The sequence below is a fragment of the Ammodytes marinus genome (assembly GCF_949987685.1).
Source record: "Ammodytes marinus genome assembly, chromosome: 3".
Classification (NCBI taxonomy): Eukaryota; Metazoa; Chordata; class Actinopteri; order Uranoscopiformes; family Ammodytidae; genus Ammodytes; species Ammodytes marinus.
Genome location: NC_137232.1, coordinates 12,848,536 through 12,866,453, shown reverse-complemented (window position 1 = coordinate 12,866,453; position 17,918 = coordinate 12,848,536). Strand labels below are relative to the sequence as shown.

General features: G+C 42.6%; 1 protein-coding gene across 1 annotated transcript in view; it reads left to right on the top strand.

The window, feature by feature from the left end:
• The first annotated feature begins 459 nt into the window (after positions 1-459).
• nectin1b (nectin cell adhesion molecule 1b) overlaps positions 460-17,918 on the top strand; it is a 100,796-nt gene continuing 83,337 nt past the window's right edge. Inside the window, exon 1 of the mRNA XM_080024715.1 lies at positions 460-1,413. Within this exon, the coding sequence (XP_079880841.1) occupies positions 1,362-1,413 (52 nt within the window). The 5' untranslated portion in view covers positions 460-1,361. The remainder of the gene's footprint in view (positions 1,414-17,918) is intronic.

The window sequence follows — 17,918 nt, the reverse complement described above, 5'->3', positions numbered from 1 at the left end:
TCTCTCCAGTGGATATCTGTCCTCCTAGAACAAAAACAACAACAGCTTATTATTTATTTATATGTTTATTAATTCAGCCATTTGCATCACCTTCTGCCCCTTCCAAACGAGTCATTGCCAAGACCCTGGACGAGCGAGAAAACTTTGAGTCATTTCCCTTGTGTGTGTGTGTGTGTGTGTGTGTGTGTGTGTGTGTGTGTGTGTGTGTGTGTGTGTGTGTGTGTGTGTGTGTGTGTGTGTGTGTGTGTGTGTGTGTGTGTCTGTATGTGACGTGGGGTGGGGGCTACGTACACGAGGCTACTGCTGTAGTCTTTCTATCCAATGCCTTTTGCTATTTTTTTTTCCTCAGGACAAATCCAGAGGCTCCTCCCCTTTGCACGACGTCACCCGATCCCGATCTCTCTCTCCCTTCTCTATAGGTCCATGCTCTCTCCCCGGTCTCCCGAACGCAAAGCAGTGAGTGAGCGATAGTCAGGAGAAGCAGCACACTGTATTGTGGTTGCGCATCAGCGGTGTGTTGTGTAGCGGGATAAAGCTACTCTGTATTCATCCATAAAAAAGAGGGGTCGCATCCCACCAGCATTACCCAGACTTACTCCAACTTCATCCGGCCTGGTGTGTGCTGATCTCTCGGCCGTTCTGCAGAAGAACCGGATACTTGGGGAAGTGAAACAGCCGGTACAGACAGAGCTATCAGTTTTATCTGTTAAATAGGTGCTGTGTCATTTGTTTTACTCACGGAAGAAGAGGGACATTTTTGCGCATTAAGGAACTCTACCCAAAGTGTTGGAAACTTACCAGCGCAGCAGCAGCAAACAAGCAGCATTGATCGAGGGACCTCCCGCCCACTTTAGAGCCGTATACATCTGATCCCCGAATCCTGGAAGCGGGGAGAGAGAGAGAAGGAGAGAGAGCGAGTGTGTTGCAGCCCTTTGCGGTAGATGGAGCAACAAAAGGCTACATAGAAGAGCTGCTTCAATAAGAACTCAACCCTCCCAGTCTCTCCTATTTTCCTAAAAAAGACTGCAATCGCTTGCAAGGCAAACATCTGCAGTTGAGTCGCTTGGATCTCATTTCTCTGTTAGGGGGGGACTGTCCACAGACGTAAAAAAAAAACTCTCCGCAAGCCAAACCTTTGGTTGGAATCGACGCGGCACAGTACGGAGCAGTTTAGCGCACCAACGATCCTATAGTTTTTGCCCAAGTCTCTCTCGCTTATCGAGGGAGGTATATAGACTAGTTCGGACCGAAGTGGGGATTTTCAGAAGTTACATGCTCGGACTTTGTCGTCTCGAGTGAGTGAGTGAGTGAGCCCCCTCGTTTGATTCAGAAGAAGACAGCCCGGATAGTTGAGAGGTGCCATGGCGATGTGTGTGGGGATGTGGATACTCCTGTTAGCGCTGCACGTTCAAGGTAAGCCCCCCCCCCAAAAAAAAACAAAAACACATAGGCTATGCAACATGTATAGCTGTCTCATTTTACCATCACCTCCCCTGTTCTACAGTGCATTGCATGATGTGTTTGCAATCTCAATACAGACTTGGATAATGCACGAATGGGTCGATCTATGATGTGATTGCCTGCTTAGTGATATTGCAACAAGGTGTGCAAAACGAGATATAATTGGGGAAAACAACCGTTTCAAGGCTCAGTTGAAAATCACCCAAAAAAAAACGTCTGCAGAATACTTATTCGCCTGCAAAATAATGAACTTACCCAAGCTGCAGGCAGGTGGCGATGTGTGCGAACCGTGTAGGCTACAGCAGCAGAAGCACTCTTCAAGTTTTCCAATATCTCATTGTAATGGCAACTCAGAGCCACAGACAGAGTGCTACTGAGTGATGAATTCAGTATCAATATTGTAACTCATTAGAATTTAAAGGAGCCCATTATGTCCAAATATCCTTTCATTTTCTACACCGTGGAGGATCTTTGTTTTCATATTCAATCATGACATTTTCAAAAAAAGGGAAGAGTGCATGATTTGGAAGAACATGGTGACATTTGTCTCCGGCTGTACTCACACACTGAGAGGAAATCTATCCAGAATGTATTATAGATTTGGTTTAATACAGAGACTGACTGACTGTGTGTGTGTGTGTGTGTTGTTGAGAGAGAGAGACACTGTGTGTGTATGTGGGTGCGACTGTGTGTGTGTGCTTTGGGCACAGAATGAGATGTTGAGAGAGGGGAAGCGCAGTTGATAAATGGAGTGATAATATGAGATTGATCTTGCTGACATTAAGGCCTGTGGCTAATTGTTTAAAGTATGCTTAATAAGCGTTTATGAGTCTTATTGGAAGGAGCATCATTATTCTGGCTTGTATTGACAACCTTCTAATTGGGGAACAAAACAAGCAGACAAGAAAACACCATGTTTACACACACACCTCTCTCTGTGTGTGTGTGTGTGTGTGTGTGTGTGTGTGTGTGTGTGTGTGTGTGTGTGTTTGTGATCCATTATGCAGAGGGGGCTTTTAAGGCTATGAGCTTAAAAGTTTACCGGTTTTGTTTACATCTGGAACAAGTACATTGGGGTCTGGTGCCACTATTTTAAGAAAGGAATGGAGAATGGACAAGGGGGTCAAGTGTGGACAAGCAACATGTCGGCTCTGTGTTGTGCAGAGTAGCACTAATATCCTCGTTTCACCACTGACGCACTGCTGCCAGCGACGTCCGTGTTTACTTAACCTGGGGGGGAGCTCTGCTGATCCTTCCGTGAGCCCCTTAGAAGACATTTGAAAAAGCATTCGTTTTTTACAGGCGTATATTTTGTCGCATGTTTTTTTCTTTTCCTTCCACAAACAATTTGTATTGCATTTTATGATAGGCAAACATACAAACATTCGCAAATACCCCCACCCATCCACCCATCCAGCTCCCAAACAGTCCAGAAAGAAGAAAACAATGATAAACAAAAGAAATAACACTTTAGGCGTGAGAACTACATAATGACTATTTCACCCTTTTCTATTTTGTCACATCTGATCATGTTTTTCACTTATCTTCTCTAGCTCCCTTGGGGGGTGGGAGGTGGGGTGGGGAGGTGGGGGGCTTGGGAAAAGCGCCAAGACGTTGACCTTGTTCGCATGCGGAGCCTCCTTATGGCGTCATGTGTTTAAGTCCTGATTGAATACTTTGATCAGGAGCCCCACTGTCTGATCTACATTGAGATGATCCCTTTTGCTTGTCCAGAAGATCAGGATTAACCGGTCGGGTCGGTTACCCCCTCCCCCCCCATCCCATCCCCTCAGAAACAAATCTTTTTGAAGCTGTTCAATCAGGGGAGTGGAACATGTCTTCAAAAAGCTGCACTTAGAGAAGTGTCCTGGAGAAAATCTCATCTGAGGTGTTTTTTTTTTCTTTTTTTCTAAGTCTAATTAGACGTCGTATGAATGCACTCTAGCACCTTCTTTCTTGTCTTCTTTTCTTTCAAATACACCGCTATAGTTTATTTATAACCCAAAGTGTCTGCATAATTCATTGTTTTTTCCGACATATTCACGATGGGAAGGGGCCCGGCCGATTGGTGTTATTGCTTTTATTTCAGCAGCTGTTTTGCACCCATTTCCTTTTGTCATGCAGAAACAAAGAATTTGCTCCTTTCACCCCGAGGTTAGAGGGCGTTGCCATAAATGCCCAATCGTCTTTTGATGGTCTAATTGATATACAACGTGTTCCAGACTCTTCCCTCGTTACAAACAAGTCCTGGGTGGAATGGATCCCAAACTCCCAACAGATGCAAAGTATACGGCAGCAGCCTGTTGCAGCGGGCGCCATTTGTGCTTGTCATTGTAATAACCATTTGTAGTAAACAACACACCAGAGTGCCAAATTCATAAACAGAACATTTCCCTATCTCCTTTGCCAAATAGATTATCTTAAAAGGGACATTGAGAGTTATGGCACCGACCGTGCATAACAAAAGGCACCTCTGTCCATTATTTCTTATATTAGCACCTGGGCTCTCTCAGTATTGCAGGGCGATATTTTAATTGAATGTGAATTGAGTTAGCCAACCAGGTGGTTGTTTATGGCTTGGCTCAAACATGGGGCCCTGCTGCTGCTGTATAGGCCTCGTATAGATAGATATCCCCTTCTCTCAGCGCTGGGATAAGCAGATTTTACAGCTCTAATTCCTAATTTTAGTTGGATTAAACATTTGGGAAATGAACGCTGGCTGAATTGGTCAACTTTTGAATGCGCCATTATTCAGGAATGGAAATTGTGTAGCTGTGATTTTTTTTTGTAATTACTTGGCACTGTGTGTGAGCGAAAATAATTCTGATGGAGATCTATGTTGTACACTTATATCAGTCATTTCCTAAAGTCTCCCATATGAGTTTATCTTAAAGGTGCAGTGTGTAGCATACAGGAGTATTTTGGCATCAGTTGGAGGCAAAAGTTCTAGATTGCAACACTTCCTTGCTAAAAACCACTCTCTCTGAGACTATAGAAAAGCTACGGTGGCCCTTCAAGGACAAGAAGCTATAGTTACTAAAGATGGCATCATCCATCACTGCCTCAAGTCTTTCCACAATATCAAGTGATGAGGTGAAGACGTATGGCCGTTAAGTTTGTCCCCCCTCTGCTGCTGTACAAACATGGCGGTGCAACATGGTGGTGTGGCCCCGCTCCTATGTAGATATAAAACGCTCATTCTAAAGTGACAAAAAAAACTACGCAATGTAGCTTTTTAAAGTTTCTTCGTAAGCACTTGCACCATTCATTTGTTTCACTTTCCTTTAATTGTGCCCATTTGGTGCCCTGTACCTCGCACTATGAGAGGGGTGTTAATTGCACGGCTCAAGTGTCTCGATTCCTTTCGCACAAGCTTGTCACCGAAGCCTGAAACACAAGAGTTGATTTTGAATCACTGACACGTATACGTTTATCCAGACTCATTTGAAACGCATTGATGGCTGCCTTTGTGAATGAAATGTCGAGTACCCCAATTGGGTTAAATGGTAGATTGAACAAAACAGTAGGGTGGATGGTCCGAGGACAATTGGGCATTTTCATGAATAGCGTTCAAATAATTGTTGAGGACTATAATTATTGCTTTACAGGGACACATTTTCTTAGATGTAGCAACTAATGCTGCCCTTTTGGAACATTCTAATTAGCATTTTTGACTTTGGCTTTTGATAGAGAAACCGTAATTGCTAGTCGGTGGCATTTTACAATATTTAATTTGGCTGACAGTCGAGAGCGAGAGAGAGAGAGAGAGAGAGAGAGAGAGAGAGAGAGAGAGAGAGAGAGAGAGAGAATATTATTGTTGGGGGGCCCTTGATAGTTTGAGTGTGAATGCAAATTGCCTCTGATCCTCATTCCTTTGGGGGATTCTCCCTCGGGTGCCTGCTGAGGTGATGGATGGCAGGGAGAGAGAGAGCTTGGGTAGTTCCAAAGGGAGACTATACTATAGCTTGAGGGAAGCCGACAGGAGATTAGCCTTTTTATTTTTTTTTAGCTTTTTGCCATTGTAACTAATGGAAGGCACTTGGGCCACTCAAAAGTTGCATCTATTTGAGTGTGTGTGGCTCATTGTGTGGTGCTGCTGTCAAGCTCTTAGGCAAATCCCTTCTCAAAACACTGGCTTGAAAATGTCCATGTAAAACCAAAAGAAAAGTTGTTATCTTTTGTGTCTGCCGGGTGGCAACTTGAAATGACATGGCCCCCTCATTAATTTCAGGAACTGCTCTCAAACAAGGGATTTTTTTTCTTTCTTATTTCTTGCAAAATATTTAAATTAGCGTACGTTGGGGTTCACAGCAGTCTTTCCAAGAGGCACAATTTGGCACTTCCTTTGTAACTTCCCGATGCACATTTCCAGCCCCTGTGGTCCTTTGCATATAAAGGCTTTCTTTGCGTATCGCTAGATGAATAAGACATGACGGTAAGCTCTGAACCTAAATAATAGAAAGGTTATGACAAAATGGATGTTCCCTGCATGCAGGAGACGGCACAAGAAAAGTATATGAAAGACTGAACGAATGCGACATCAAGTCCACCTTTTTTAGATAGTTTGGAGTATGTTGTTTTAATGAGTCATGATTCCAATACCCATACTTCCCTGCTATTGTGTACGGTAGAAACATATTTAGGATGTTCCAATATGTGTGGTTATGCAGCATGCTTAAAAATGGATGTCCCGGGGCGCCCTTAGCTCAGTTGGTAGGGCGTTCCCCCCCCAACCCCCCCCCGCCCCCCCCCGGGCCGGGCCCAGCAGCAGACCCGGGTTCGATTCCTGCCCGCGGTCGTTCTCTGCATGTCACTCCCCTCTCTGCCCCATTTCACCTCGGTCTCTCTCCACTATCAATAAGGCATAAAAATGCCCAAACAATATCTTAAAAAAATTAAAAATTAATGTCCCTTTACATTTTTAGTGTGGAAATCAGAACGCTTTTTGGGTGATTCCTCTGACCCACAATCCAATGCGCGTCGGAAGACTGATAAATAAAGCAAGAGGCAAGTCCAAGGCTCAATGTTATGATGAAATAAATTAGTAAAAGTGTGTCCCAATTGTATAAATACTGCATGTAGAATAGTAAAGAGAAAGAATATGAGATTTGAAATACAGGGCTAATAAATGGATGTTTTGTGGCCTTGACAGCTCTCCTACTTGTCACTGTGATGATAACATTTCACTGAATGAATCTATTTTCGGAAACGGGGAAGTTTAGTCAAATATCAGAACAGTAATGTTTGTCCCAGACACCGGCTGTATAAGGTTACCAGAAATATTGTTTCTGTCAGAACAGGCAGTTCAGTATCATATGCAGTGTTTCATTCATTGGGTTGTTACTTTTTCCCCTACTTTTTCCCCCACAGAACACACAGTCACCATTTTGGATCAAAAACACGTGTATCAGCAAAATGTAGCTGCAACTTTATGCTTTTTAACATCCTTGAAATGCATCTCTGTTTCAACTGGAATCGCAGAATCAGCGAAAGTATAAGGACAAGGGGGGAAATCAATAAGTTGGATCAAATCTCGCCCTAAGCTTTTTCTGATTCGGCATTAATCTGTCAAGTCTTTCTCTTTTTTTTTCTATTTAGCCGATCCTTGTCAAGGGGGATTTAACTGGTTCCACTCTTTTTCTTGAGAATACACGAGTACACCTATTCCATATTGTCTTTGCAGTTTGTCAGCTGCTCCGGCTTATTATGGTTCCTGAGCTGATGTAAATCTTTCTCTGAAGTTAAAAAAGTAAATACTCTCACATGTTGGAGAGGGATTCTGGCAGCTTGCAATGTTTTGTTTATGGGACAACGTCTAGGCTTGCCAAAAAGCTTTGTAAGAGTTTTTTTTTTTTTGCACTTTTTCGCTCGTTTGTTACTATAGTTACTACATGCAATCAGTCATTTCGGTTAAAGGCGAAAACAGTATTTATGCCTTTACAAGAACTGCAACCATCCATTTCTTTGTTTTTCCTGCACCGCTGTGCAAAGGAAAATGCAGTGTTCTTTAATGCATCACTTCCAGGTCGTTTTGTATTTTCTGCTTTGACAGTTTAAAAAAGGGAAAGAGATATGGGAATGCCATTCTTTATACTCATTGTGTCTGGGTTTATAACTGGGGCATTTAGTCATGGGCTGATCAGAGAGAGAGAGAGACAGAGAGACATAGCGACATAGAGAAATAGAGAGGATAATTCCTGGTCACTAAAGCCTGTGTGCCTTTAAAACAAAGCTGATCTGATCAGTCCACCTCCCCATGTTCCTACTTGAACATGTCAATTTACACCAGACAGCCGGGCTGATGTGCAAAGAAGAAGTCCTGATTACCAGTCAGTTAGCTATTTGCTGTGTCTGAGGATAAAGGCGCCCCTGGAGCAGTTTTTTATGTTTAAGTGTCTTGCTCAAGGACACAATGGTAGAGATGATGGGCACCGTAGATCTAATAGAACGATCTGGGATCTGATACAAGTGCTACAGAAACACATCCACAAAGTGTCATAAAATAAACAGTACCATGCATTTCCTATTACCTGATTAGCTTGTTTACTTTTAATAATGCATTTTATTTATGTAGCGCTTTTTAAGGGACTTAAATACACTTTACAATACGCCTTAAGGTTTTGTTACATTCCCTGTGTGCTCATCTTGGTCTATATAAGCCCAAAAAACCTAGTTGATGTGACCTGGGACCCATTTCAAAACTTGATGGACTAGTTGAGGCTGTTGCCATGTTCTCTGCCGTTTGACTCAGTTGAATTTTGTGCTGACTGGTGCAGTCCTGTCAACATGAGGGTTAGCCCTGCATGCTCTATGCCTCTGACAGTGTCCTGGGTCACACCGATACATCAGTGATCAGGCTGATGTATTGGGGCCCAGTACAGACCCTCAAATTAAACACCTGATAAACGTTCCTCCCCTGACAACAATGTCGTCAATAATTTTTAAGCCATGTACGTTTTTCAAAAAGTCAGTAAATGTCTTTCTGGAATTGCTTTTTCCTCCTCCTTTTGCTTTAAGTATCCGAGAGAGAACCGTTTTTTATCCTCGATTTTGCTTTGAGATTTATTGTGCTTTTTTCCTACCGTGCAAAGACTGACATTTTTTTACTCTTTCAAAATGTGTGACCCTAAAAAAACAGGGTCAACTTAGAACACACATTGAAAACTTGTCTGGAGTTTCTTACTGAAAGCATCCCTCCTGCCTTCAAAACACATAACCGTCAATCCTATGAAAAAGCCTTCCAGCGCACCCACTTGCCACATGCCATCTACTAGATAAATACCCTTCATGGATGAAGCCCAGAATGGGATAGTAGCTCGCAGAACACTTTCAATTCAAAGCATAGGAACAATCATGAACATTTTGCAGCCATTTCTTTATGGAGGTGCATGGTCAAAATCAAATGCCTCATTTCCAGCAGAGTTCGTTTCGGTACAGCACCCTAGATACGGCTCAGCTTTTCCACTGCCAACAGTAGGCCCTATCCTAACTTGACTCTTCACTCATGCCGAGGTGATTGCACTGCGGGTTAACTCTTGCACGGAAATGACTTTTCTGCCAACCAATTAACGGCTGCAGTGTGTAGCTCCACCCCTTTGGGAGGGCTTGGCACCTCCAACAAATGGGTGACGAAAATAGGTACGGCACGGTTTGCTTGTTTCGGTACCCTACACTTACCAACTGTTGACAGTGGAAACGCAAATAGCCTAAATGTGTGCTACTACTAAACCAAACCAAAACGATCAGTAGAATCGAATAGCAATGGAACTAGCGCCATTGTGACAGCACTCACACAACCCTCATGACTGATCTCTTGACAGAATAATAACATTTCTCTTATGACTTCCTAGCAATCCTGGGTGTATCCCCCCCACTCCTCTCTCCTCTCTCTCTGCCTTTTGAGGTTTGGTTCTAGCTAGAGTGTTCGGCTCGGGGAGCACTTGATACAAAAGCGGGTTTGTTTCATGAGATGTTTCCCCCTGTTTTAATGAGTGATGGTGTTCCTTCGCTCATTTAGAATTCTGCGCTGATATCTCTCCGGGAGCTGACTGCGCTTCAAAGCAACAGTGCTAGTTGTAAATGGGAGTGGGTGATATAGGGAGGGGGCGGGTGGCAGAAGTAGCAGCACAATGGTGGTGGTATAAAGAAGGAGGGTGTTTGTGTGTGTGTCTGTGTGTTTGTGTGTTTCTATGTCTGTGTGTGTGTGTGTTTCTGCATATGTGTGTGTGTGTGTGTGTTTCTGCGTATGCGCGTGGTGCTTAGGAAACACAAACACAGGTTTATTTATTCGGCCTGCCTGACATATAGCTATAAGCTTCCCGGCTTGGTGCAAAGCTCCTTAGTGCTCGCGACAGACAGACTATCAAAATAATGCTGATAACAGGTCAGCTCTCACGTCTGTCATATTCCCCCTCCTGTGTTCAGGGTTTGGGCTACCGCTACCTGCTGCGGATGGACTTTACAGATAAGTGCTCAATTCAAAAGGGGGATTTCAATTGCTTTTGTACTGTATATGTGAACATTTATGGGTGAATATAGTTCAGCTATTATTTCTTTTATGTCCCCCTGCGCCACACAGCCTGACACCAAGTTTTTTCCCCAAGTTTTTGTCACGGAGGACAGGTCAAGCTAGAAATCCTATATTTTGTCCCGGTGTATTGTAGGCTACAGTCGCTGCTACTGCACGTGGTTTAGACTTGGCTGTGAAAAGAGATGAAGATAAACACAGAAAATGGGCGGCAGTTTGGCATCGATCCCCTTGCACATTGTTGGCAGGGCCCTTGTGCCAACGCAACTAATGCTGTCTCTCATTGATTCCCCCAGATGCAAAGCCTGGCACAGTTCCACTCAAATGTTGCATTGTTTTTTTATGGCCATTCAGGTGGGCGAAGTATGGATGTCACGATATCACAATACTAGAAGTGTAATAGTGGATAGCACCAATACCAATGACATATCAAAACGAGCACCGTCACTTTTTCAGAATTTTAGTATTGACTAACACGGTAGCATTGCTACTTGTGAAATCCCTAGTGCCAAATGGCCTCCACTTCCTCCCTAAATGTCCTCCCCTTCTTTTTTCAGTTGGCCTTGTCGCAGTGCTATCCATGTGGCTATCTATTTAGTATTTAACTGCGTGTGAAAGAGAGCTAAGGTGGTGGTTGAGTAATCTTAACCATTATCCGAGGCCTAGGAGCAAGAGCAGACATCCGTTCATCCCTTTATCTCGAGCTGTTACAGACGAGAGTTGGTGTCAGCACTATACACTTAGTTAAACTATTGACTGGTATGCATAAGGGGGCTGCGGTGTGCTTAAACCTGATTTACTCTTATAATGCAGTGCACTATATCACTCTATCACAAATGCAGTGCTTCATATGCCAGTAAAAGGATCAACTCGAGAGGTAAATTCATTAAAATTCTGGTCCTTTTGACATTTATTAGGAGCAGCTTATGTATACATGGAGCAAAGGGACTCATACTCATAAATATAAGGTGTGCACATAAGCATCCACACATCACAGAGAGTGCACACACAGGGGGCTGCTGCAGCATCCCTAATGCATTATTTGAGGGAGTAACCGCTCGGAAAAGCAGGTCTACCCCGCTGTGAATGTATCTATCTATCCATCTCTTTCGCTATCTATCTATCTATCTATCTATCCATCTATCCATCTATCCATCTATCCATCTATCCATCTATCCATCTATCCATCTATCTATCTATCTATCTATCTATCTATCTATCTATCTATCTATCTATCTATCTATCTATCTATCTATCTATCTGTCTATCTGTCTATCTGTCTATCTGTCTATCTGTCTATCTGTCTATCTGTCTATCTGTCTATCTGTCTATCTGTCTATCTGTCTATCTGTCTGTCTGTCTGTCTGTCTGTCTGTCTGAATAGTGTTGCTTTAATGATATACTAGCTCATTGATCACTTTCGCATACGGACAAATGCAAGCAAACATTGTTGGCAAGGTTGCATCAAACAATCGTTTTCCAATTGCATTGCAAGAGTGTATTTTTATCCATGTTGATATGTTTTACAGTTAAAGGAAAGGCTCCACTGTCTTGTGGGGATTAAGTTGATTTGTGCAGATGTTTTGCATTTACCTAATTTATTATTCTTGGAGAGAAAAGTAATGTGTTCTTCTGGTGGAGATGTTCTTACAAGGTATCAAGACGGAATTATCCATTTTGGCAAAAGATTCACTGATGTACTCCAGTGGATTTTCCTGTTACAGTAGCAACACGAAGATACGAAGGTTGAGGAGAAAAGACTGTCAAGGTAACTATGAAAGTGAGGTCGAGCTATGGTTACATCTGAAAAAAAAAACTAAAAACCTTTGGTGAGGCGTACAGAACGACCCTGGTTATATTTCTGGACTATTTTGGTTTCTTTCTACTAATTTCCCTTGAAAGTTTTGATCATAGTTGCAAATGAAATGGCTTCCTTACCCCACACCACTCATATTCAAGTCAAATCAAATCAGTTTTATTTGTATAGCCCAAAATCACAAATACATTTGTCTCAGTGGGCTTTACATTTCATACAATATGACACCCTGCCCTTACACCCTTAGCTCGGCTGAGAAAAAACTCCCAGTAAAAACCCTTTACCGGGATTAAAAAAAAATGAAGAAATCTCAGGGAGAGTCAACAAAGTAAGGGATCCCTCTCCCAAGACGGACATACTGCAATAGATGTCATGAGTAGAGAAAATCACGAAGGAATTTGATTATTGACCAGGTGATTACATGGTAATACTAAAGTAAAGTGCGAATAGTGTGGATGCAGGAAGACTTCAGATGCTGCCAGAGGATCCACACCGTCTCGTCACCACCAGGGAAAACTAAGGTTTCCAGCGCCGGGATTACATCCCACGTCTCCAGGTGGCGTCCTTAACCACTGCAACATCTTCAGCGTTGATGGTCCATTCTCAGATGTTACCGGAGGGGGGACCAGATCCACACCGTCTCGTCACGACCAGGCAAAACTGGAAGAGGACAGACAGGCAACCAATGAGCAAAGCAAAAATTAATTTAAAGATAGACAAGCAAGCGAGTAGAAAGAGTACTATCCTGATGGACGGTGAATCAGTGCTGATGTGAGGCAATAGCAGGCGGGGAGCATCCGTTCCTAGGACAGCTGATTTCGCACAGAACTCGGAGTCAGTCGAGTAGCAATGAGAGTGCTTGGTAGACAGAGGGAGAGAACCCCCGGGGCATCGCTCAGCCAATCATGGAAGATAGACAGAGGAGAACAAATGTCAGAGAAATGGTATCAGTTATGCAATTAGCGTCGGCAGGACAATTTTTCAGTGGGAGGACAACCGGTACTCATGAGAAGTATGTTAAGAAGCACATGGTCACAGAAATACAAGGTTGGTGTGCGGAGAAAAGACCATCAAGGTGAAATTAAAGCAAGGTTGAGCTATGGTTAAAAAAAGACTTCAGTAAGGCTTACAGAACAATCCAGGCCATATTTTTGGACTGTGTTCCCTTTCTACTAATTCCCTTGAAAGTAATGATTTGTAGTATGCATATAAAAACACTTTCTGCACCTCCCCTCCCCTGCACCACTATTCTTTCCTCTTCCAAGCTGGATAACTTTGCCAGAGGTTTCCACATGGGAGCTTCCACTCACTGGCTACAGCACACGTCTTGCTTTTTGGCTACGGCAGCACAAGTGGAATTAGCCAGTCAGGAATCTGGAGAAGGGCTTTGATGGCCTTACACGACTCACGCAAGGCAAAGGGGTTGAGGGTTGGACGGCTGGAGGGGCCATTTGGTAGTTAACAACAGCAATTGTAGGTCAAGCAATGAGTATGCCAAATGTCATGTCGGACCAGGGAAACAGCAGGTTGAGGGGTCAGGGTTCCCTCCTACCCCCCCCCCCCCCACACACACACACATACACACACACATACATACACACACACACACACACACACACACACCCACGTGTCAAACATGAACTACAACAGTTGTACCGTGATAAGTTATGCAGAAGTGGACACAAGGACACCCACTCACTGACCCTGCATGCACTCACATAGCTCATGCAGTCTCACAGATGTTTGAAAGTAAACAGTGCCTTTTCTTTCCTTTTTAATTGATGTAGATGAGTTGAAATCATTCTACTTATTTAACCAAATGTTCTGTTCACATGGAGCACGGGCAGTTTGGATATTTATTTTAAAGGGTGCACTATGTCACTTTTGGTGTGTCAGAGGAGTGAACAGTTTCTAAGGTATATTCTCATTTCTGAATAAACAAACTTTCCTCGCATGAAAATGTGAATCCCTGGAACACTGTTTGAAGCTAGAAAGCTACCCTAAAAGTTACTGTTTCACTGTTATTGTTTACAGCAACAGGACCCTAACAATAATTTACTTTTGATATGATGATAGAATTATTCAATACTGAGAATTACATGTACAGAAAAGATGTTTTGTAAACTACCTACCGGCCCTGTAAAATGTAAACAACCTCCCCCCCTTACCTGAAACTACACAGTGCACCTTTAAATGGGTCAGAGGACATGTGCCATTGTTCCCTTCTTCACTGTGTGCCGCCTTTGTCAACACGTTATGAAAGTAAAAAAAAAGGAAAAACTAACGAGGAACAAATGTTGGAATTAGAAATTTGATATCGAAACTGTTAAAATACCGCAGCCAAAAAAAAAACTTAAACATACCTTCCCTCTTACGGCCTGCAGTCTCGTACCCAATACAGTACAGCCTGCCAAGTTTCAAATTGTTCTACAGAATGGGTTTACGGCCAGGGGGGAAAATGACTGCCCCTAAATGTAAAGGGGAAATTATGATTTACATGTAGCCTCTATGGGGGGGTTGGGGAGTTAGCAAAGGGGGTCATGTTGTTCTTTGAATGAGGCAATGTTCCAAGGGTGAAGCTAGTTTACCTTAAAAAAAAAAGGGTTCTTGGCTTAAAGTTCTATGTGGGGCACTTTAGAACCGCTGAGTGGAAAAGAAAAGGCTTGTGCAAATACAAGTTCATTCAATTCTTTCCAGCTCATTAGACCTTTTTTTCTGTTTCTATGTAGGAAACACACACACACACACACACACACATGCACACACTAACACACGCACGCACGCACACCCCTGCTAGACCAACCCACATCCTCCATTCAAGCTATCTTCAAACAAACGTAATTGTACGAATATCATGCCACATAAAACAGTAAATTAAATTAGCAGGCTCCACCAGAATTGTGCTAAAAAGATCATACTATCTGTTAAATTAGTTTAATTAATGCCTTTCTTTATTTGAGTAATGAGCGATTCAGAAGAGAGGGCTCAATCTCATCTTTTTTTTCTTTCTTTACAGGCGAACAAGTGGGGTCCAAGTCATGATTAAATAGAAGTCCCAATGTTCCAAATGTTTCAATAGCCTTGTATCCAATACATGATGAAAGTAGTCAGGGGATGAAACTGATTGGATTTACCCCACGTCGCCATGGGTGTGTTTCAATCCCGCTGTTTGTGAGAAAATTTCAGTTAAGCTTCAAAAAAAGAAGCAATTCCTGCTAGAGTGAGTGGTGCCCCGGTGGAAGTAATTCAAAGGACACAGGGCTGATTCTGTATGCTGTTATATGGGATTTAAAAGGGTTAATCCTATTGATTGGGTGGCTGTGGGATTTGCCCATGTTATTCTGATGGGAGTTTTTTTTTTCTTTTTTTTTTTTTTTTTAAACTTCTCAGTGTTGGAGGGATTGTGTATGTGTGTGTGAGCTGCTGGGGCAGTTTTGTCCTCACTTCATACACACACTGCTGAGGCTTTGTGACATGGCGTGGGGCGTGGGGTGGGTATTTGTTTTGGGTGGGAAGACCCGGGGAAGGGGAGCACTGATGCATGAACACTCGGATGCATATGTGTGTGGCTTTGTGTGTGTGTGTGTGTGTGTGTGTTGGTATGTGTGGCTAGTATATACTATCTATGGGCTATGCAGGTGTGTGTGTGTGTGTGTGTGTGTGTGTGTGTGTGTGTGTGTGTGTGTGTGTGTGTGTGTGTGTTTGTGTTAATATGTGTGTGTGGGTATGCTTATGCTTATATATGTCAGTGTGCATGCTTCTGCATCTGTGTGTGTGTGTACGTAAGGGAGGCAGGCCCCTCGGCAGACTCAGCTTCACGTTGCCGGCCCTGCTCTCCCCCTGATCCTGACCCACTTTCTTTCCCCTGCTAACACACACACACACACACACACACACACACACACACACACACACACACACACACACACACCGCTCCCTCGCTTACTCACTCGCTCGCCGGTTGCTAGCGTTTTAATTGCCGCGCGGCAACAACACTGAGGCCATCTGCTCTGGCTGAGGCCCGTCGCCATGGAGATGCTGGGAGGCTTTTGGGATTTGCTGTGGGACTGACCAACAGGGAAATGGAGGTCAGGGGATGGGGGTAGGGTGCTGCTGGGGCATTCACAAAGGGGCACCAGTAGCCTACTGTGTTGTGAAAGAGATATACTCATCTGACACCTGTTTGATATAAAGGCATTTTGGACCCTTTTAGTGCTTTCAGATGGATGTAGTTAGGCCAAAACTTCCAATAACACTCTGTATATATATGTGTGACACTTTTTCCCCTAAAATAATGGATTTTGTTCAATAACATATCCGGAAGAGCTCAGCAATAAAATGGTCAAATCATATTTATGTTGTTTTTTTGCGAGTTGATATAAATGTAGCAGATTGTATTATAGGATATCCTATCATATCCATCCGTATCAAGTAGAAATTGTATTGTGGCAGACTTTTTGATATTGGCATATAATATTGTTGTCAAATGAATATCTTATTGTGAAGGAACCAGCGTTTGCGTCCCTAATATCCCACAATCACAGTAATAAAATGCAATCCATACATCAATCATATACTGTATCTCGCCAACAGAACATAAATAAACAAAGACCATAGACCAGACACTTTCAGGACTACCACAGTAGACCACGTCAACAGACATCAAACATTCATATGTAACCTTTTCACATCCAGTTGTGTCTAGTTTTTTGAATATTACAAATATCATTTATTTATCTTTTGCCAGGAGCACATTTCTAGAAACACACAAGGCTATTTCGTATGTGTGTTAATACGACTGCATTGCCTCAGTCAGATGTGTATTTAGTGTCATCTCATCTGCCCCATCTCCTATAATATTGTTTGTGGCCTCATCCTTCGCGAGTGTCTTTGTATATTTTGCCTCTCCTGCTTATTTCCTTTTCCAATGACACGCCTCAGTGCGGAGGCAGTTGTGCTGTGTTTCCAATTAACACTCAAGCGTATATTTGCAGAGCTTCACGGGCTTCGCTATCCCCCTTGCTCTTCTGGCCTGTCAACTGCACTCACAATCAAGCAATGCCATGTGTGTATAAACATATTCCAGGGCCTGTTTCATAGCGTCATTATTGGTCTCAAAATGGCTAAAATGTGACATTTTTTTTTATTTATTCCAGGAGAGTGTTTGTTTTTTTTACTTAAATGGCTCTAATGGAGTCTCTTGTATTGACCTCTGGCACATGTAGTAGTGCTTAGCTTAGAGAGACACACACACTTTACAGTTTTCAAAGGTCAATATCGGTTGCTGTCATTTGTGAAGTGCCATTTATAGGTCAATACCTCATTAGTAATCCACTGGAGTCTGGATCAAATGCAGCTGATGGTCTCTGTGAAGGGATGAGCTGCGACTCTTTACACATTCAAGTTCACAGCAAAGCCACCAGGATTATGACACACTGATGCTACAACTTAACTTAATATAACTATAGTCAATTATTTAAGGCATCTAAAAGACTGATTTTTTTTCAGTATTGGTTCATGTTTTTTTTTTGTTTTTTTTTATTATTTTTTTTATAAAAACAAAAAAGGTTTAACAAATAGGAGAAATATCCATGTCACAAGTCAAAAGAGCCCCAAGGAGATGCCTTCAAATTGCATATTTTTTTTTACCAACAGTCAAAAAACGAAATATAGGCAATTAAGGCAAGGCAAGTTTATTTACTATATACAGTATATCACAATTCAAGGCAATCAAAGTGCTTTGGGGCATAACATATATCAAGATTAGACCTTGCATAAGATCATAAAACAATGGCCAAAAACAGGCAGACAAATTGCTAAAAAAATTAAGAAATTGCATTTAAAAAAACGTAAAACAAGCAAACAAACTAAATACACGTTAAAGGTTTTCTCATCACAAAGATTTTCCAATTTCAATGACATGATCTAAGCTGTCAATCAATTTGGTTCTGGCCCTGTGACCATTATGTCACATGTGTCTATGAATGCTACAATAGCTTTTTCATTGGATGTCAATGGGACCAGTAATGCATGCATGGCGTTTTCTGTACTCACCATGTCAAGGCAGACATGACTAAACTATGTAGGCAGGTGTATGTCGCTTCCATAAATTTG